The following is an 18,663-nucleotide window of genomic DNA, read 5'->3' on the forward strand; positions in this document are numbered from 1 at the left end:
CTCCATCCCATAGCAAGCGGCATGGAGAGGACAGGGAGGCTATTGGTACTACTTAATTTTGGGGAACTATGCGGAGCCAGGCAGCCAGAGCCCCTGGATTTCTCTCCAGACTCTTTCAGGGTCTTGACCAAAACCTGCCTGTGCTCACCCAGATCCTGGCTCCCCCCCTATTGCCCTTCCTTGGCTGTTTCCTTCTCGGGAGGGACAGACAGCACTGGGTAGGCAGCATGACTGAATGAACAAATAGAATTTCTCTTTGGAGCCTGCAAACACCTTTATTTGGCTAAAAGTGGCCCAGGCCTCCTCCAGCACGTGCTACCATTTGCATCCCCACCTCCTCGGTGTGCCCAGGGCACGTGCTGCTGCACAGGCATGGAAAGGCTAATCTTTGTCTTCCTTCTCATCGTCCTTGCCACTGCCATGGTCCTGCAGCAGGAACAAAAAGAAAAGGGACACCATGTGAGGGGAGTGGTGGGTATTTATTTTCCATCCCCCAGTACCTGTAGGTATTCGATAGCACCCACAACCAGCACCCGCACAGGGGTTTGCAGGTGCAAATCCCTTGGGCCAGCCAGGCGCCAGCACAGAGCTATCGGTGTGGTTACCTCCTCCGAGTCGCTGTCAGAGCTGCTGCTGCTCCTCCTCTCCTCTTCCCCATCTCCCTGCAGGGGCAAAGAGAGAAGGACAAGCATTATTGGGGACTGTGGCACCCCGTTTGCTGTTTGATCTAGAGCCTCAAGCCAGAGAGATGTCTGGTCTTGTGGGTATCTCGAGCCAGGCTTTGCAGTGCTGGTACTGCTGTGGAGTCATGTGTGCCCATGGCCCCGCAGAGATGGCCAGAGCCAAGAGCAAGGATTCGGTGATGTGTGCAGTACAGTCAGCATCACTGTCCACAGCAGCGTCTCGTCTGGGTTGAAATAGGAGGAAAAGGCAGGAGAATTAACTAGGAATATTGGGAGCAAAGAGAGAGCTGTCTCTCAATAGAAAAGCCATACACACAGTGTGATTCCTAGGCTGTGGACAGCACAGCTCCATCTGCCAGAGGTGTGGGGTTGCCATGGGTCAGACACAGCTTCCCTTCGCAGCCAGGATGTAAATCATTTTGGGCTGGTGCTTTCTAACAGCCTACAAACCCTGGCTGCTGCCCGTGCCTGCCTGTGCCAAGCACCCTTCTCCACGGGGCTCCGTGGTAACCGGGGAGCTCTGCATCATTCACATCCCCGCTGCGCCGTGCTCACCTGCAGAGGTGGCCCTATTCTGTAGCTGCCTGCCTCCTGCGGGGACACCAATCCTCCTCACAGGAGCTGGCCCCATCCTGCCACATGCTGGGCAGCGGGTGCTCTGGGTGCTGGGTGCCCCACAGACACCGCAAAGCTGGTGGCACAGTTGGTCCAGGGTGTCCCCAGCACAGCCCCTGGCATGAGATGGTTTGGGAAGTGCTGGGCTCACCCTGAGCACCACGCTGGGGACTTTGGGGCTGGAAACCCTCTGGCAAACGGTTCAGCAGCTGATCTGCAGAAAACTCCATCATTCCCCTACCCTTTCCTTTTCCTCTTCCTCCTTCTTCCTCTTCTTCTTGTCCTTCTCTTTCTCTCCCTCAGTCTTTTCCTTCTCCTCTTCTTCCTTCTCTTCTTCCTTGTCCTTTTCCTTCTCCTCTCTCTCCTTATCTTCCCGTCCAAACCCTACAACAGGGCACAGAGGGAGGTTCTTTGCCAGCATGCAGCGTCCAGCACATGCAAACCCAGCAGGTCCCCCCAGGTTCACGCCAAACACTCACATTTCAGGATTGTCGACATTTCACCGCAGCCAAAGGGCTCTGGGGCACGAGACTGTCACACCTACGGCACAGAGAGGACCTGAAGGAGCAACTGGAGGGTGGAGTAAGGTGAACTTTTCAGGGATGAAAACACCTCCCCGGACCCTACCATTCAGTTTTCTCTTCTCCATGGGAGAAGAGGCCCTGTGGACTTCCGACCCCCCAGAACAGTAGGGAAAGGGGTAAGGCAGTCTGTGGCCTCTGAAAAAAAAGGATCAGACCTTGTGCCCACCCAGGCAGCACCCACTGCCCTTCACCTGGGGATGCAGCAAGGGGAGAGTGATGGAGGCAGAGAAACCTCAGGGCAAATGTGCAGGGAGATGCCTTAAACCTCCTGCGAGCAGGTGCAAATTATAGAAATATTTAAAATTAAATGAGGGTGAATCAATAGAGAGCAGGTGTTGGGGCTCCCAGGAATCCACGGCAGAAAGGAGACCTCCCCTGGGGACAGGGTGATGGCAGGGAGGGAGATGGAAGCAGCAGCGAGCAGAAGAGAAGCAGAGGGCAATGGCAAGAAAACTCTGAGCATTGATCAAGTGCCTGAAAGGTGACAGATGAAAGGAAAAGAAAGAAGACAGCTTACTTTAAAAATAGCAGGACCAAACAAAGTCCATTAAATAGCCCAGGCATGTCAAACCCTCCCTCTCTTACACAAATGGCAAAACGGGGCAGAGGGAAGTCAGCAGGGGTGAGGGATTGGGTCCCTTCTGCTTGCAGAGAAGAGCAGGGTCAGTGCCACAGCAGGTAATTAGGAAACAGTTTCTCTTCCAGCCACTGATGGAGGGAGGCAGGATATTAATGCTCTCTTTTAATGTTTTTTTGACCACAAACCGACATCATCTGGTTGGTATTTGGGCTTTTAAAAGAGCTGGTTGCAGCCTCTGAGCCGATAACATTGATTTGTATTTTTGAAACAGGTTTTAAAACCCCCAGGATGCTGCAGGGCAGCGGGAAGCAGTGGGGTTTGGGGCAGCAACGGGGGAGAGACAGGTTGGACGGGGAGGGCAGGAGCGTGGGAGGTGGCTGATAAAAGGTGTAATCAGTGCAAAGTTAAAATCTAATTAATAATTAATAGTAATCTAATTCATCTCTGTAATTAAGAAGTGCAACTACTAATTGAAAATAATTACATTTTAATCTAAAATCATTAAAAATAATCGAACGTTAACAAAAGAAAAGGCAGCCCCTGGGAAGGTGCAGGAGAAGGTGTAGCTGATGCCCTGACCCCAGGTCCTATGCACCAAAGCTGCTCTGCAGCTCCTGCCCAGCCCCGAGTCTGCACGGGATGTCCCTGCCTTGTGCCTTCGCTGCTGGGGGGTGAGCAAATAGGAAAGGCACAAGGTACACAGAGGTGGACATCAAGCTTTGCACTAGGAGATGGGCAACCAGACCAAAGCCCAGCAGCCAGGGCTGGGAAGGGGTGGTGCTGCCCCAACACATGCTGAGAAATGCAACCGTGGGCTGTTAACAACCCTTTAATTCCCCACCGCACCACTAACCCTGTCCCTGGGGACCAACCCACCCGATTTCCAAGAGGTGGAATGGGCTCCCCCACCCCGGGACTCTGCCGTGCTCCTGTCCGGGGGGTGCCACCCAACACCCTGCGCAGCCCCCGCCGTGGGTGGTGGCTCAGATGATGGCTGCCAATGCTCGGCTCTTTTTCCCATCCCAGACCAGCAGATCCAGTTCTGCCTGTTCCTTCGGAGCCTCAGCCACCCCGCGTTCCAGGCAGGCAGGTCTCCATGCCCTAGATGAGCTGGTTCCCTAAAGCCCAGACAGGCAAACCAGCAAAACCCAGCAACCAGCTGTATGGTCCCCACCGACAAGCTGCAATTGTTCTCCATGGCCGAGCAAAGCGCGAGGTGCACATGGATCAGACCTCTGGCCAACGAAGCAAACCTGCATGTTCATACCCCCCCCAGGTGCAATAGCCTGGATGGCCTTACCCCCCAGGCACAATGGCCTTACAGGTCACAGTGTTTGTGCTTGCTCCCCTCTCATCCAGAGGGCTGAAGTCCTTCCCGTGAGGCTCAGGCAGAATGCCCAATTCCCATCTCCAAGACCACATGGAACGCGAGCTGTGCCAGGGATGCTCCTGCTGCACCTTCTGCTTCACCCTGCCCTCCCGCTCTGCTTCTCCAGCCCATAAAATTGATAAGCGCCTCTGTAAATCCCCTCAATGACACGAGGGAGACAGGAAAGCGCCTTACCTGGAGCTGAAAAAGGCAAGTGGCCTCCTTGACGCCTGGCTGGCAGCTACCAGGGATCTGGGTATTTGAGTGTTGCGGTCTCCTCCCCAGTCCCACTTTCAGAGCAGAAAAACTGGCTCTGCCGCCCGCCACGGGCAGCACATGACACTGGGAACATGACCAGTCCCATTTGTACCCGCCAGAGCCTCACAGACATTGCCTCCGGTGCGGGCAGGAGCAGCAAGACCTCCTGACCCTTTGCAAGAAAGCCAGGGCAGCTCTGGAGGCTGCAGACACCCACAGGGACCAGCCCTGGGACCAGGGAGGGCACCAGGGACCCAATCTAGGAACATGCTATGGCCAGGACCCTGTCTGAAATAGAGAAGAGGGCATTTGGGGGTGTCCTTAAAACCACGGTGGGAGGAACCTCCAGGAGGTCCTTGCTCCCCTCTTGGCGGCAGGTGTCTGGCTGCTCCAGGAGGTTCAAGCAAGGCAGGACCAGGCAGAGCTCAGCACTCCCAGCTCCCTCCGATGCTTGTCCTTGCTGCTGGCTTTCACTCCAACATATCATTAAGCAAATACCTGTCAGCAGAGAGCAGTTACCAGCAGGTCTAAACACTTGCATAATGTGCTTCCCCTCTAATGCAATGCCCTCGTTTCTAATAGCACCAATATGGGATAATAACAGTAACAATAATGTCAAGAAGGGCTTGTGTACCTGAAAGCTAATTTGTTTTCTCCACCTAATAAAAGGTATTACCTCTCCCGCAAGATTTGCCCCATATAAAACCTTCAACTCTACAACAAAGTTGCTCCCACAGTCATTTTACTTTAATTTGCAGTAATTGCAGCATGCATGGAGCCCCCTCCCACCAAGCGAGACTAACCCTGAGTAACTCCTGTACAGCTGCTTGCTCCCTGCATAAGTCACTCGTCCCAAAAATCTGGCCATGTCTGCCCCAGGCCCCCTCCACCAGAGCCTGCGCCGTCCCCAGATGCAGAGCAAGAGTTCCCTCCGCAGGTTTAGATCAGAAATAAGGGATGGGTTTTATTGGCAAGCGTGGATAAACCCTGGAGCAGCTCAGCAAAGCCAGTGGCAGAGTCCCTGTCGCTGCCAATTTTACAATGAATAGCAGTGGTGCCTTCTAGCAGAGGTGCTTCAGCTCGCGCACAAATCATTCGGGGAACTCCCGGCAACCAGAGCTCAGTCTTGGGGTAAATGATGGCAGCAATCCCGCCTGTCCCGGCACGATGCAGCCACCAGGTCGCCGCAGCCAGGGAACTGGGGGTAACAGCACAGGAGCTCGGTGGAGATGTGCACATGGAGCACAGTGTGGGACCCTGGAACAGATCCAGAGAGGCTGTTCGGTGTTGGGATCGGCTGGCATCCGACCCCACTCCTCTGCACAGCTCCTGCCACCTTACAAGGATCCTCCCCCACCGCGCTCAACCTGATTTTTAACTGGTGACCTCATTGCTCGCTCCCTGCCAGCCCCAGCCGGGCACTCAGTACTCTGATGCGAGGGACCTAAGCCTGCAGCATCCTCTAGTTAGAGCAGCCCAGGGAACAGGCCTGCCATCGGTCCCTGGACAGGGGGACACAAAGCATCACAGAAGGGAACCGGCTCTCAGGGACCACCCCAGCCTTCAGGCCAGGCTGCAGCCACCAGCATCTTACAGCATGGCGGTGGCTGCCACCACCCAGCAGGACAGCAGAGGGTGGCAGCTGCAGCCAATTCTAGGTCCCAGCCCACAAATGGCACAGGCTCTGCTCTCACCCTGCAGCAGGCATGAAGCTGCCTTTGAAGGAAGGAAGGAAGGAAGGAAAGCAACCTGCCATCCACCACCCGAAACACCCACACACGGCCACCGCTGCACTGCTGTCAAAGTGCAGAGTTGCGAGGGACTAGCGAAACTGCCAGAAAAACATTAATTAGCACAGTACTGGGCACTTATGTCCTCCATCTCCACACCAAGGAGCCTTTGGCTACAGAAGACCAATCTCTCTGCTTAAATCACATCATTGTACACCACTGTTTATTTAGGATCCAGTGTGCACACCTGGGAAGGAAAGGCCGGAGCTCTCCTCCTCCTTCTCCTGCCATTTCTCCCCTTCCTGCCTCTGAGTCAGGTCATTTAATTTGTGCTGTGGGTGACCTGGGACAGCTGTCCCCTTGCTCGGGGCCACCAGTGGCAACGTAGCTGCTGCTTCTTCCAAATGAGGACAACTGCTCGTCTCGCCTGTGTCAGAGGTTTTGCTGCTGCTGAACGTGCGTGTTTTAATCATGAAAAATGAGTCCCTGGGAAGCTGGTTGGGCAAGGGCTGGGAGCAAGTCCCAAAGCCCATCAGGAGGACCGAGCCTTTTTTATGTTTTAAACCTTTCCACAGCAGCTGCCAGGAAGCAGCTTTTACAGCTGCAAGTAACAGAATCTCTCCCAAGGAAAGAAAATAATTGTGGAAGGCTTTTTTTCCCCTTCCAAGTCACTGCCAGCATCTTAGCTAACTCTTATCTATTCTCAGCCACCTCTCACCTCCCCAAACACTACCAGAAGTGCTCAAATTACTGCCAGCTCTCATTAGGTTCACACACAAGGCAAGGCAGAGCAATAAGACCTCCAGACAGTTGGATGCTGAATTCTGATGAATCCTTTGGGTAGGAATATTTCAGCAACTGTGGAACTGTTTTTCTTGGCCATCTATTGCAGTCCTTACACTGGCACACAAGTGAAGCTGGTGCACATTTGATTATTGCCTGCTATAAGAAAATCCAGGTGGGCATATGACTGAAAGAATTACCGTCTGCATCTTCAAAAAAAAATAAATCACTTCATTTCCTTTAATTATTAAACTACTCTACACTAAAGCACTGCAGGTCAGTAGAATTTATCTGCAAGAAAAGCAGCTGCTGCTTCATAAAACCCTGTTATCTTTATTTCTTCTCTTCTGACATTTCTGTAAATTTTGGCTTTGTGGCAGGAGCAAAGCTGCTATTTTGCACTAATGCAGGAACTGGGAGCTCGGCTGTGGGAGCTCCCACTCCCCAGCCTGGGTTCAGAGCCCTCTTTCCTATGAGACAGTACCCTGCCAAGAGAAAAGCCCCAGCTGTCCCAGCCCCAGAGCAGCTCCCAGCCCTGCCCCACAATCCAGTCAGGGCTGAGAAGAAAAAAAAAAAAAACAAAAACAAAAAACAAACCACAGTTCTTTCTTCTTATTTCATTCGTGCTCACTGCTATTGTGATAGTTTTTAACTGAAACAGTTCTCAAATAATTTCTTTAATAATGCCATCAACCAAAAGAAGAAAAAAAAAGTTTATTGTAGTGCAGATTTTTTTACCTCAGCCACTCTCCTTTCAAGTCTAGTTTTCTTTAAGATGCAAAAAAAGGCTCTCCCTTTAGAGATCTGATCGGTTGAACCAGGACTAAGGCAAGGCTTTTTCCATATACATAAAATCAGAGGAGCATTTGCCAAAAGGTATTCTAATAATAAAAACACTTCTCTACTGCACAAATAGAGCAGAGGAATGTTAAGCCTTCAGTACAGCAGAAATGTGCAAGATCTGCTAAAACCCAGAGGATTTTCAAAATGGGATTTGAGCATCATTGTTACCAACGAGCAAGCAGAGAGGCAGGTGTGACACTCGGTCACCTCTGGTTAGCTATTCTGGACTTCTTGAAGTTCCATTTTAGCTGTGCATTTCTGCTCTTGTGTTTCCAACAGAGGCTGCTCCCTCCCAATGGGCAGGCTCAAAAGATAGAAATTGCAAAAAGGAACAAAGCAGGGAACTTTCACAGCACAAAGAAACAGGTACCATATGTGGAGCAGCTTGAGACAGATTAGGACTCCTGCTAACAGAACCAAATTACTTCCTCTCCCCCTACTTTAATATACCTTCCAAGAAGAAGGAGCATTGCATTACAGTGTTTTTACACAGAAACAGGAAAAAAGCAGTATCTGAGCTTGTGAACAGTCCGTGGCCGACATGTCAAGCTGCACTGAAAAAGGGGAGTCCTCCTGCTAAATTCTCTCATTAAATTGCCCAAACACGAATCAATCCCTTTCAGACAGTTCTCATTTATTGCTATAAAGAAAAGTACGCATATTCTTAGGGCCAGATCAGCATTTTCCCAACTCCTGCTGAAGCAAGCACTCTGCAAGAGAATGAGAAACAGCACCGTTGTAAGAGTCCCTGTCCCACATCCCTGAGTCATTAACAGACATCTTCAGGAAGCCAGGGCTTCTCTTCAACCACAACAGCTTGATAAGGAATCCTCTCTGCTCTATTCTTTCCAGCCTAGGAACTGCAACATTCATAATCATAAATATTTGCCTTTTCTTGCACCTCCTATCCAATATTCACTTCAACACCAATGCAGAGCTATCAGGAACCTAATTATGTCTCCCTGACTCCAAAAAAAAAAAAAAAAATCACACCGTGATTTTAGCTAACTCTTTTAACTAGCCAGCTGCTACTCTTTTCTCCAGCATTGTCTTCACAGTCCAGAGAGCTTCTCCAAAGAGCTTGTTACACATACAGCAGAGGGATTTCAGTGAAAAGATAGAGACAGTCCATGAAAACAGAGAAGCAATCTGCACTTTAAGTCTGTCACGTTGTCCACCAGCCCGGACTATGCTAATCACATCTCACAATGTGCTGTAAGAGCTGTCATTGCCAGACTGCATTTAATCACCGTTCTTGCAGCAGCAGCGATCAGAGTTAATCTTTTTCCCTTTAATAACAGCCATTACATCATTCTCCAGCATGGAAACGACGAAGTGGGAAGGTCAAAAAGTTCTTAATTAGAAGGATTTTTATTGCTGTGATAGTTCCGTTCTAGCCTCAATAAGAGAGATCTGCAGTACAGGCAGCAAGAGCTGGAAGGCATCTTGGATATACGAAGCACTGTTTGAAGCCTACGAAAACAAAAATCAAAATACACACATGAATAATTATGCTACCAATCAGCTTTACTAACCACATACTCATTTCAAACAGCATTGATTAACGCACACGAACAGAAGCCTAGGGTTTGTTGGATTTTTAAGGCTTCATTCTAGAAATCAATTTAATATTAAGTTTTTGAGGGGCTTTATGCCACTAGGCAAAAAAGCAACCGGCTTAAAAACCACCAAACAAGATCAGGTGCAATCCAAATGTAGCATACTGTTTTCGAGAATAGATGAGAAGAATTTATTTCAAAGTGAAACATAAGCATGTTGTGGCAGGAAGGAAGCACACACCAACAGGAAACACCCGTTTCCTACCACACCTCAGGAGTTTACAAGCATTGAGAACCAACTTAACAGCTGGAAAGTGTTGGGACTCTTGCATGCTAATTTAGGAGCTTGTCTAAGGTTTGACTTTGGACATTTAAATTCTAGAAATCCAGACCGCTGAATTTAATATGTGTCTTCTGACCCATCATAACTGTCAGCTGAGACCACATAAGGCTCACTCTTCACTAAGTAATTCATCTCTTGTGCAAATCTATGGACATTTATTAACATTTCTAAGTTATTAGATAGGTAAGCAGAATCTTAGACCATGGGTTAGAGAACTTGGCATGCAGAAGGATAAAGAAGTGCAAAAAACCAGCATATGTAATTTTTAAGTATTAGCTTAAAGTTTCAACTTTAGCATAACTGACCTCCAAAAACACTCCAGTGATTAAGGGATTAAGCACATCTGCTTTCTCTTTGACCTGCAGAGATCAGACATACATTATTCTGATTGAAAATTTGATCACATTTCTTCAAGCAAGATAAAGCTAAATCCTCAGTAAGTTTAAAATCACCATTGCTCCCTTGACTATAGGAAAGCTAAGTCACAAGCTGTAGAGGACCTGCCTTGTAGCATGCAAATAAGAACAAAGTAACCCGCATATGCCCAACACAAGTTGTATGCGAATACACACATTACATCTTCAAATGAACTGCAGACAACTGGAGAATTTAGAGATAATGATATTATCCTCAATAACACCTGAGTGTTTTGGAAAATCCACAACAGGATCACAAACCTTATTTTCTTCTGTCGCCTTAGTACCGTCAGCACCAATTCCCACCCCCACTCTGTGCCAGGCTGAATGCAGCAGGAGGCATTCAGAAGCTCAGCATGCATTCAGCTGCCACAGTTTGGGGAACACTGACCTAGAAGATCAGTTCACAGGACAAAAAAACAGCATATATAAATGTGCAAACACAAAAAGCACTTCATGGTAAGATCCCAAGGGTGTAATCAACTAACCGCATCTCATTCCTAAGAACTATGGTGTAACTCTTACCCCTGCAGTCGTTAAGCACGTAGTAAACTCTTTAGAGAAAGTTGACAGTTCTTTACACAGCACAATCGTCATTCTGTGGAAGAAGAGTGGGAAAACCATGTAGTAAATACAGTCTACAAGAATAACTTTCTTTTAGCATTCCTCTAAAACACAAATACCTTGTTTCCATGCATATAAAGCTAAATTAAATCAAAATTGATATAGAGCATATAAATGGTGTATGAAGATGCAGAAGTTCCCCAAATAAATTAGGGAGGAGAAAGATGGAAAATAAATAATTAAAGCTGAAGATCTGAAACAGCATTCAGAAGACACACATCCATTCAAGAAGGAACAGTACTAACTTGCTTTTTTTTTGACAAGCTTCATTTTCTGAATTAGGAAGTACTGCATATTTCATACATTTGCCAAGTATCTCCCGACATAAAAGAAAAATCTCGTGTTATGCATTATTGGTAAGACCAATCTACTAATTAGCTGCAGCAATTTTACAATATCATGTACATAACATACTAAATGATTAACAAAGATGTAATTAAGAATCACTTTTATACAACTGCTTTGTCATATTTTAAATCTACTAACTAGCACAAGCTTAGGGCAAACATTCGTCTTGGCTACGTAAAAGCTTTCAAGTAGGGTTTCCTCTTTCTTATCAAGAAATGTCTTTAAGCTAGAGAGACACAGATGAATTCTACTGGAAGACAGCAATGCCACCCATTGCAACTTTGAACACACACACACACAGAATTCATGAGCCATGCATCCCATGGATTTGCAAAGAATTATTAGACAGTTTAATCAGTATGTAAGTAATTATATGCTACACATTTCCCTAGAGATGAACTTACTGTGAAAGCGACTTGGCTCTGTCTGTGGCTGTCACCTCTTGTTTCTGGCCATGTAGAAACAAAGCTGCAGTTTTGTGAAACATTTCAATGGAGCACGCTGTCAGTTCAGCCAGACTTCTTATGGCAAATGCATGAATATCCTGCAAAAGTTAAAAAGATTCCCCATACCATATAAAAACTAGCAGCTTTTATTATCTAAAACCAGTGAATCACACAACGTACTATCACTACACTGCCCTTTCAGACCTCAGAATCTGCACAGAAATAGAAAACCATAAACTCTGGAAATCACAACTGTAACTTAGCAGCCAGATAAACACTCTGCGGTCAGATATTCTCTTCCTTCATTACTCAGTTACCTCTACTGATCTTTTAGCATCATGGTCACCATCTCCGGATTCTACTTCTTGGTTTTCTTCACTTTCTTTTTCTTCTTTAGGAAGACTACTGTTGAATTGTGCTATCCATTCATGAGCAGATTTCCTCACCTGTATGAAGATGTGCCATATTAATGACTGGAACGAAGCCCCCCTGCACACCACAAAACATGGAGTATTCGATCTCTCTAGAGGAAGGAAACAGCTACGACTCCTGTGCTAGTGAGAAGAACCAGGACAAATTATCCTAGTGCCTTCAGGACTTTGTAGAGGGTTGGCTGCACTGATGTAGTTGAGGGCAGTGATTTCTCTAGCACTGGTAGTTTACCAGCAAGATCACGACTACCAGAGGTGCTGTAAAAACACGTCTGCAGAATGCTGCTGCCACTTGCTGGATCTGAAGGGTAGTGAAATGAAGGCAAGAAAGGCAATTCTACCTCATACCAACTTCTGAACGTGGTAAAACCAGCTGCTTTGTACCAAGAGGAGGGCTTCAATTCATGACTGTAGGTTGATTTCACTGTGGTGGCTGAAGGCTTACTGCTCCCAATTATCTTTGACACCACTTATTACTGTCCAGTGACAGGGCAAAGACACACTGGTGTCTACTGATTCAGAGCCAAAGACATTACAAACATTATTTTACCCCATAAAGTCAAAGGAAAAGGCCCATCTCTTTTGCCTACCATTGTCAAAGGATCCAAAACACAGCTTGTTTTTATGCATTTGATATTTTCGCAAGCAAAGCAGGACTAAGAAGCAGTTCCTGTCAGGAATCCCTCCAGCTTTTAGAAGATGGGAAATAACTCACCATGATCAGTTTGTCCGGCTTTGAGGAGATACGCAATTCTGAGAACAACTCTGTTACTTCTTTTGTGAACTCCTCATCTCCTAAAGGACAGGAAAGGTTAAAGAATCCACACAAAGGACAGATACAGGAATAAGCAGCAATTCAATGCACAAGTATTTCTGCACAAGTCTGTCAACTGTTTCCTTTATTTCCCTTTCAGTCATCACCCCAGGGAAGAATGCATCAAACCTGTTTTTTTTAAATACAATTTGTAAGGTAAGTTCTGAAAAGGTGGAGACACTACTGCCAGATGCCAGAAGGTTAGCTTTTGCTTTCTCAATTCTGGTTTTGTAGCTAAGGTAATTCCTTTTTTTTTTTTTTCCCCAGACAGCATTTTATAATGCACTAACTTGTGCATCACCTTGGAGAGTCTGAAATATCACTTAAAGCCTATGGTTCTCCTATTATATATGGCAGGGCAGATGTTAACAGTGGGGGGAAGGCTGTGAGATCCATCATGTGCAAATATAAAAGATACATTAAATGTTAAATGCAAGTGCAGGTGTGTAAGCCCTCCCTGATGAACCATTTAGGTAAAAGCAATGCAAGAAATTTACATTTAAATCTGCATAATCCTCAAGAATCAGATGGCTCTTGTGTATGGAGGCACCTCTGAGTCTTTTGGTCTGTATGGCTAACTCTCATTTAAAAAATAAATAAAAAGGCTTTTTGCTTTCCCACAGGTTGGACAACTCTATTCAGTCTTTCCCTCACGGTCAGGAAAACCCAGCATCTCTTTGAATTTGCGTCTTGGCTCAAGGTCAGTTGTATGAACTGCCCAGGAGTCAAGCAACTCTAATCCTGCTGTGGCAAGAAATCATTCCTGCTACAGAATTAATGCACAGCAGCTTTCCAGAGATAAAGGGTATTGCTACCTGTCATGCTCCTAGCCACAGACGGCTTTAGGATTAAGCATCCAGATAAAGAGTAACTTAACTTTGGCATCACGGTCATTGCTAGTGATCAGGGCTGGTTGGTTCTACACTGAGAATTTCATTGAGAACCAGCTTCTCCTCCCAGAACCTGGGGCTCTTACCCTTCTTTTCTTCCTCTTCTTCTTCAAAGAACTCAGGTAAAGAAAATGCTTCTTTGAGTTGTTCCACTTCCTCCTTCAGTGTGTCCAACTCTTCTCCAGAGAGGGCATTTAGAACTGATTTCACCTAGTTAGGGGGAGCACAGCCAAAGATAGAGCCATAAATCCAACAAGAAAAAGAAACAGGATGGAAGATGCAGTACTGGTTTACATTGCATGTAAAAACATCACAGACTGATGTTAAAGTGGTATCTTCCGACAGGAAGGAGGAAAGGGAGAAAGACCTATTTGTGAAGCCCTGTTAAGTAATTATGGATTCTTAAGGAGTTATTCAAATTTTTTTTTTTATGAAAAAGTGAATTACTTCTGAAATTGCATGCTGATCTGCCCTCCTCCCTGCCCCAAGACAGAGAGGACAATCTCTGCTGTGTTTACAATACTCTCCTCTTCTCCAGACCAAGGCAGCAAACAAGTGGGTATGAGGAGAGATTGACTTGTGACAAGTTGAAGACATGCAGGAACTGAGGCTAGTTGGGTGAAGAGAATGGCTTTAGGAGCTGAGGACAGGGCATAACGCTCCCAGGGTAAACACCAGATCATAACGCAGGGGTCAAAGTGAAGTTGTGTAATCAATCATTTTATAGCAAGTTCTGAGCACTTGATTTTACATGTATATACATATATTTCTAATCTTTTTTTCCCTGCTCAGCTGAACTCAAAATAGAAGGCAAATTGCTCAAGGCCATTACCTTTGATTCACTCTCTCTGGAAAGCATCTCTAAGGCCTCCAGATGCGAAAGACCCTGAAACTCATCAAACAGTAACCCATAATGGGCTTTCTTCTCTGTAGCCATGGTAACCTCAGTAGCTGTCTGCTGCTCTTCTTTCTCCTTTGCCTCTCGTAAGACCTGAAAAAGAAAAGCAGAGGACTCAGGTCAGTGCCAGCAGACACAGAATACGGGAGAAGGCTTTTGGTTCAAAAGTAAAAATGGTTGCTTAATGACAGGACCACAAAAGACGGGAGATGAAATGAGAGAAACGAAAGAGGAGCTGATACGGAACTGCCATACCTGAGATAACGTAGAGTTTCTGTTCATTAGGCCCTTTGTTTTTTTGAATCCAGGGTCTCCCTCAGCTATTACATCCATTGTCTTCTTCCCGATGAATTCCAAGGCATCCAGACCTCCACTAATAACACTTTTTCCCTAGGAATCAGATTTGGATATAGACAGTGCGTAAAACTCGCAGAAGACCATACAATTGAAGAAATTGAATTGGGGGATTTATATCAGCAATGTTATGCCGGACACACATAAAAGCCAAATTGGTCCTTCTCCCCCTAAAATTCAACCCTAATTGCCACAAAGAGAGCAGAAGGACATGGAAAGAGCCACAACACACTATCATCCAACAGTTTAATATAGCACTCAGACAGCTGCAGCAATCTGATGGGAAATACATTTTTATTTTGTGAACAAGCTGGTTCTCAGCACATTAAAGTATTTAGTTCTCATCCTTCCGAACAGAAAACACTAGACCTGTGGGTTTTGGTTGCTAACACTTGTTCAAGCCCTAAAAGCAGAAGCAAGCTTTCCATCTGCAGCTCTTTCAGATTCACGGACAAATTGACAAGACAGAAGATCACAAAAGCACAGTTTCTAAGGGTAATGGGTTCCTTTGAAGTGCGTTTCTCATGGTCACAGGAGCAAGCTGATTTCCAAGCAATTTGGGCTAGTTTCACAGAAGTTTTTGAATAGGAGAATGGATTTCATCTCTAGACAGCTCTGTGGAAATATTCCAGGAATGAGTCTGACCCTGCATTTACCTGAATACTCTAAAGGAAGGGAGCAAAGATAACAGAGTACAGAGGTGACATGCATGGGAACGCACGCACCACACAGTCCACCGTTAGTTTTTTGTTATGTATCAACATTTAATACAGAACTATCAAAATTCAAGACAACTTACATATTAAGTGCCAGTTAGAAGCAAGGCACAGGATAAAGACTGTCTGAAGGTTGAAACAGTTTCTCACCATTCATCCCACAAAAGTAAAAATTAAAAGTTTCCTCTTACGATGTTTCAGATGAAAGGCAAAAACCCCAACACTCTCTTAAACCCATTTTCTCCTGCATTTCCAACTCACTCACTGTGCTTTGGACAGCAGTAGAGATGGTTGATAAAACTCCAAGAGCCCCAGCAATAGGAAAGGAACTGCCATCATCAACTGCATCTGTGCTGCTAGCACCAGGATTCTCACTTCCTGCATTAGAAGGCAGAAAATTAACTTCCTCACTCCCCCAAAAAATCCCATCAGCTGCAGAGTGGAGAAAATCAACAAACACCAAGTATCAGCCAGGAGCAGGGCTAGAATTGGGATTATTTTCCTACCTACTTTTCAGAGCTAACAGAAGTAAGCAAGAGAGTATTATTTTAGCACAGAGATATCTACCTCAATATGCAAGATACAGAGTAAGGGGATGTTATTTTGAGGCTTATTATGTTATGAGAAATGTTTCAGTGTTGTTCTTGTGCAGTAAAAACTGACCTCTTGTAGCATCTCTAGTCTCTGAAGATATTTCACTAGGACTGGGGATCCCAAGGGTTGTTTCTGCTTTTTCTATGACATTTGAAATACCTTGACCTAGAGAAGACAGCAGTACGACTTTAACCACGAGATACAACATACATCGGAACAGAAACAGGATTAGGGCTGCATATTGTTTTTTATTATTCTGGATTCCTCCTGTTCAAGGCAGTTTACCCAGCACTAAAACCTACTACTATCCAGCTTGCTTACCAATGTAATGAACTCAGGTTTCATCTTAGCTTTTAAATAAAGCTGTAAATACCAGCTGAATACCAGTTTAAAATACCAGCTGAAAATTATGCAAACACCTTAAAAACTTGAAAGTAGTTTTGGATGTGCATATCTCCTTAATCTCACTGTACCTCTTGGTACAAGTCCTCCCTGTTACTTGAACAATTCTCTTGACATTTTTCCAATAATCGCTGCTATAACAGAAATCCCCTTCTCTAGAAACAAGCTCAAAAGCACTAGCTTGAGACATGAAGCACAGTTAAAATATTTATCAAATGCCAGAAAGAGCCTTACCTACAGTAGCTACAGTAGCTGACGCAGTTGACAGAAGAGATTTCCCCCAGCTTCCCCAGTACCCCCATCCTGTCTGAACTGCAGGAGAATCTGAGACCTTTAATGAAGAAAAGCAGAAGACAGTGATGCAGGTATTATGGTGAGGAGAGGAACACAAGCAGTCTGTGAGGTGTAACTTGTGCAGCTTTTTCTTTTCAGATAAACAGCAATGTGAATTTTCAGAAAAGGAGTGGGGTTTATGCTCAGAATTCTTCTGTGCTCAAAGCCATGAAACGTGAAGTCATGTTATTCAGAGCTAGCACAGGAACATACCTTGAGGGTTTCACCTGCGGGCTTTTCTATGGCAGCAGGCTGGCTTGGCGGTTTGGGTTCAGGTCTTTTTCGAGTCATAGGCACAGGCTCAACCTCTTGCTCTCTCTCTGCATTGCTCCCAGTGCAGCCAAGTTCCTCTGCTTTCTGTTCATTTTCATCTTCATAAGAGGTTTCTCCTTTCAGATTTTCACCGCTGTCTTTCTCAGACATGACTATGAACATCCATAGAAAGCAAAGCAGATAAAATAATCACTCCCTTTTACACTTTGACATTAGTTCAAAAGCATCACATTTGTGTTTTAAATAATTAAACACAACTAAGACAGAAATCCCTTCATATTGCCACACATAGCTGCACGAACAGATTATGTTTTTAAGCAAGTGTGTACACCAAATTGCGTCTGACTGGAAGAAATGTCACACTTGGAAGTGTAAAGTCCCACAGAAACACATGGCTTTATCTAACTGACACACCCTCTCTGCAGGAAAGAAACAGGTTGCTAACTCAGAAAAGCAAATGAAAGGTACAAAAGGTCCTCAGATAATTAAATCCATGACTTGCTTCACCAAAAAAAAAAAGCGAAACCAAATTGTTTAGGATGTCTGCTTTGAAGGTTGTCAGATATGAATGGGGATAGCTGTCAGAAAGCCGGGCAGGTAGGGAGGCAGCAATTGGTTCACTTTTGTATTTAGGGCTGACCTTCACCAGGGCGTTAACACCACCCAGAATGTGAAATATGCTCCAGCTGCCACAGCAGTCGGCCCCGACATCGCACATTGGGGATGACGGTGCCCATGAACAGGGCTGCCATGCTGCGGCCTGCTCACGGGGGCAGAGGTTTCTCTCTCCTCCTGGCTTCACTGGCAGCACTTCACCAGCTCTGGGGCAGTAATTTGAAGGCAGCAGTGGGGACAGGCAGGGCCACACCGAGCACCCCACAGCCCCCCAGCATCGCTGCCGACATGAAGCTGCGTCCCCGGAGAGGCAACCACTGATGCAGTCGGGGCAGCTACCCCCAGCCACGGGATTTTGTTGGCTTTAAGTGAAGGAGGAGGCCAGTACTGTGGAAAGGGCAGCTCGGGGTGACGGGCTGGGGACCCCCACCCCATTTCCCCATGACACCCACAGCGGCTAGCAGGACCTCGCACCCCACAGCAGCCCCAGCACCCCCGGGCCTGGCTCCCACCGGCACCTGGGTCACCCCACCGGGCCCATCCCCACCCGGGGCACCCCCCTGTGCTCCCCAGCCCTGGGGGCCTCCCTGTACCTCCGCTTCTCCGGGAGACCCCCAGGCTTCCACAACCCCCATATGCCTGACCCACAGGGGACCCCCAGGTTCCCTAAAGCCCCCCCATGGGACCCCCTGCCTCATAGGGGACCCTCAAGTGCCCACAGCCCCGCCATGGGACCCCCTGCCCCACAGGGGACCCTCAGGTGCCCACAGCCCCGCCATGGGACCCCTGCCCCACAGGGGACCCTCAGGTGCCCACAGCCCCGCCATGGGACCCCTGCCCCACAGGGGACCCTCAGGTGCCCACAACCCCGCCATGGGACTCCCTGACCCATAGGGGAGCCCCAACTGCCCCAAAGCCCCCCTCCTCTTGGGAGTCTCCGTCCTACAGAAGGCCCCTTCGAGCCCCTTGCGCCCCCGGCCCTCCGAAGGCCCGCTCCGCCACCCCGGTCCCGGTCCCGGTCCCGGTCTCGGTCCCGGTGCCATCCCCGCCTCACCCGCCGGGCCGGGCCGGGCCGCCAGCTCCGCGCTCCCTGCACCGGGCGGACGGTAACCATCGAGGCGAGGCGCAGAGCGGCACCCGCCGGCTGACCCCGGAAGTGCGG

General features: G+C 47.2%; 1 protein-coding gene and 1 long non-coding RNA gene across 2 annotated transcripts; both read right to left on the reverse strand.

The window, feature by feature from the left end:
• Nucleotides 1–303: 303 nt before the first annotated feature.
• Nucleotides 304–1,643, reverse strand: LOC140656650 (uncharacterized). Its single transcript, XR_012044130.1, has 3 exons — nt 1,540–1,643; nt 606–662; nt 304–426 (listed from the first exon to the last, which is right to left on the reverse strand). It is a non-coding gene; the product is annotated as an uncharacterized lncRNA (long non-coding RNA).
• Nucleotides 1,644–7,293: 5,650 nt separating this feature from the next.
• FAM114A2 (family with sequence similarity 114 member A2) lies at nt 7,294–18,659 on the reverse strand. Its single transcript, XM_072872109.1, has 14 exons — nt 18,556–18,659; nt 16,827–17,038; nt 16,515–16,611; nt 15,948–16,043; nt 15,550–15,662; nt 14,470–14,604; nt 14,149–14,307; nt 13,403–13,526; nt 12,328–12,407; nt 11,499–11,627; nt 11,140–11,279; nt 10,289–10,361; nt 9,653–9,706; nt 7,294–8,918 (listed from the first exon to the last, which is right to left on the reverse strand). The coding sequence occupies exons 2-14, from the start codon at nt 17,034–17,036 to the stop codon at nt 8,817–8,819; spliced, it is 1,512 nt and encodes a 503-aa protein (XP_072728210.1). The 5' UTR covers nt 17,037–17,038; nt 18,556–18,659; the 3' UTR covers nt 7,294–8,816.
• Between the last annotated feature and the right edge of the window lie 4 nt (nt 18,660–18,663).

This window comes from Ciconia boyciana, chromosome 9, assembly GCF_034638445.1.
Source record: "Ciconia boyciana chromosome 9, ASM3463844v1, whole genome shotgun sequence".
Taxonomy (NCBI): domain Eukaryota; kingdom Metazoa; phylum Chordata; class Aves; order Ciconiiformes; family Ciconiidae; genus Ciconia; species Ciconia boyciana.

Coding starts and splice junctions, on each gene's coding strand:
- FAM114A2 (XM_072872109.1), bottom strand. CDS start 17,036: ATGTCTGAGAAAGACAGCGGTGAAAATCTGAAAGGAGAAACCTCTTAT. Junction 14,308..14,469: donor GAAACTCTACGTTATCTCAG/GTATGGCAGTTC, acceptor TTTCTTTTTCAG/GTCTTACGAGAGGCAAAGGA. Junction 13,527..14,148: donor CCAGAGAGAGTGAATCAAAG/GTAATGGCCTTG, acceptor CCCCCTAACTAG/GTGAAATCAGTTCTAAATGC.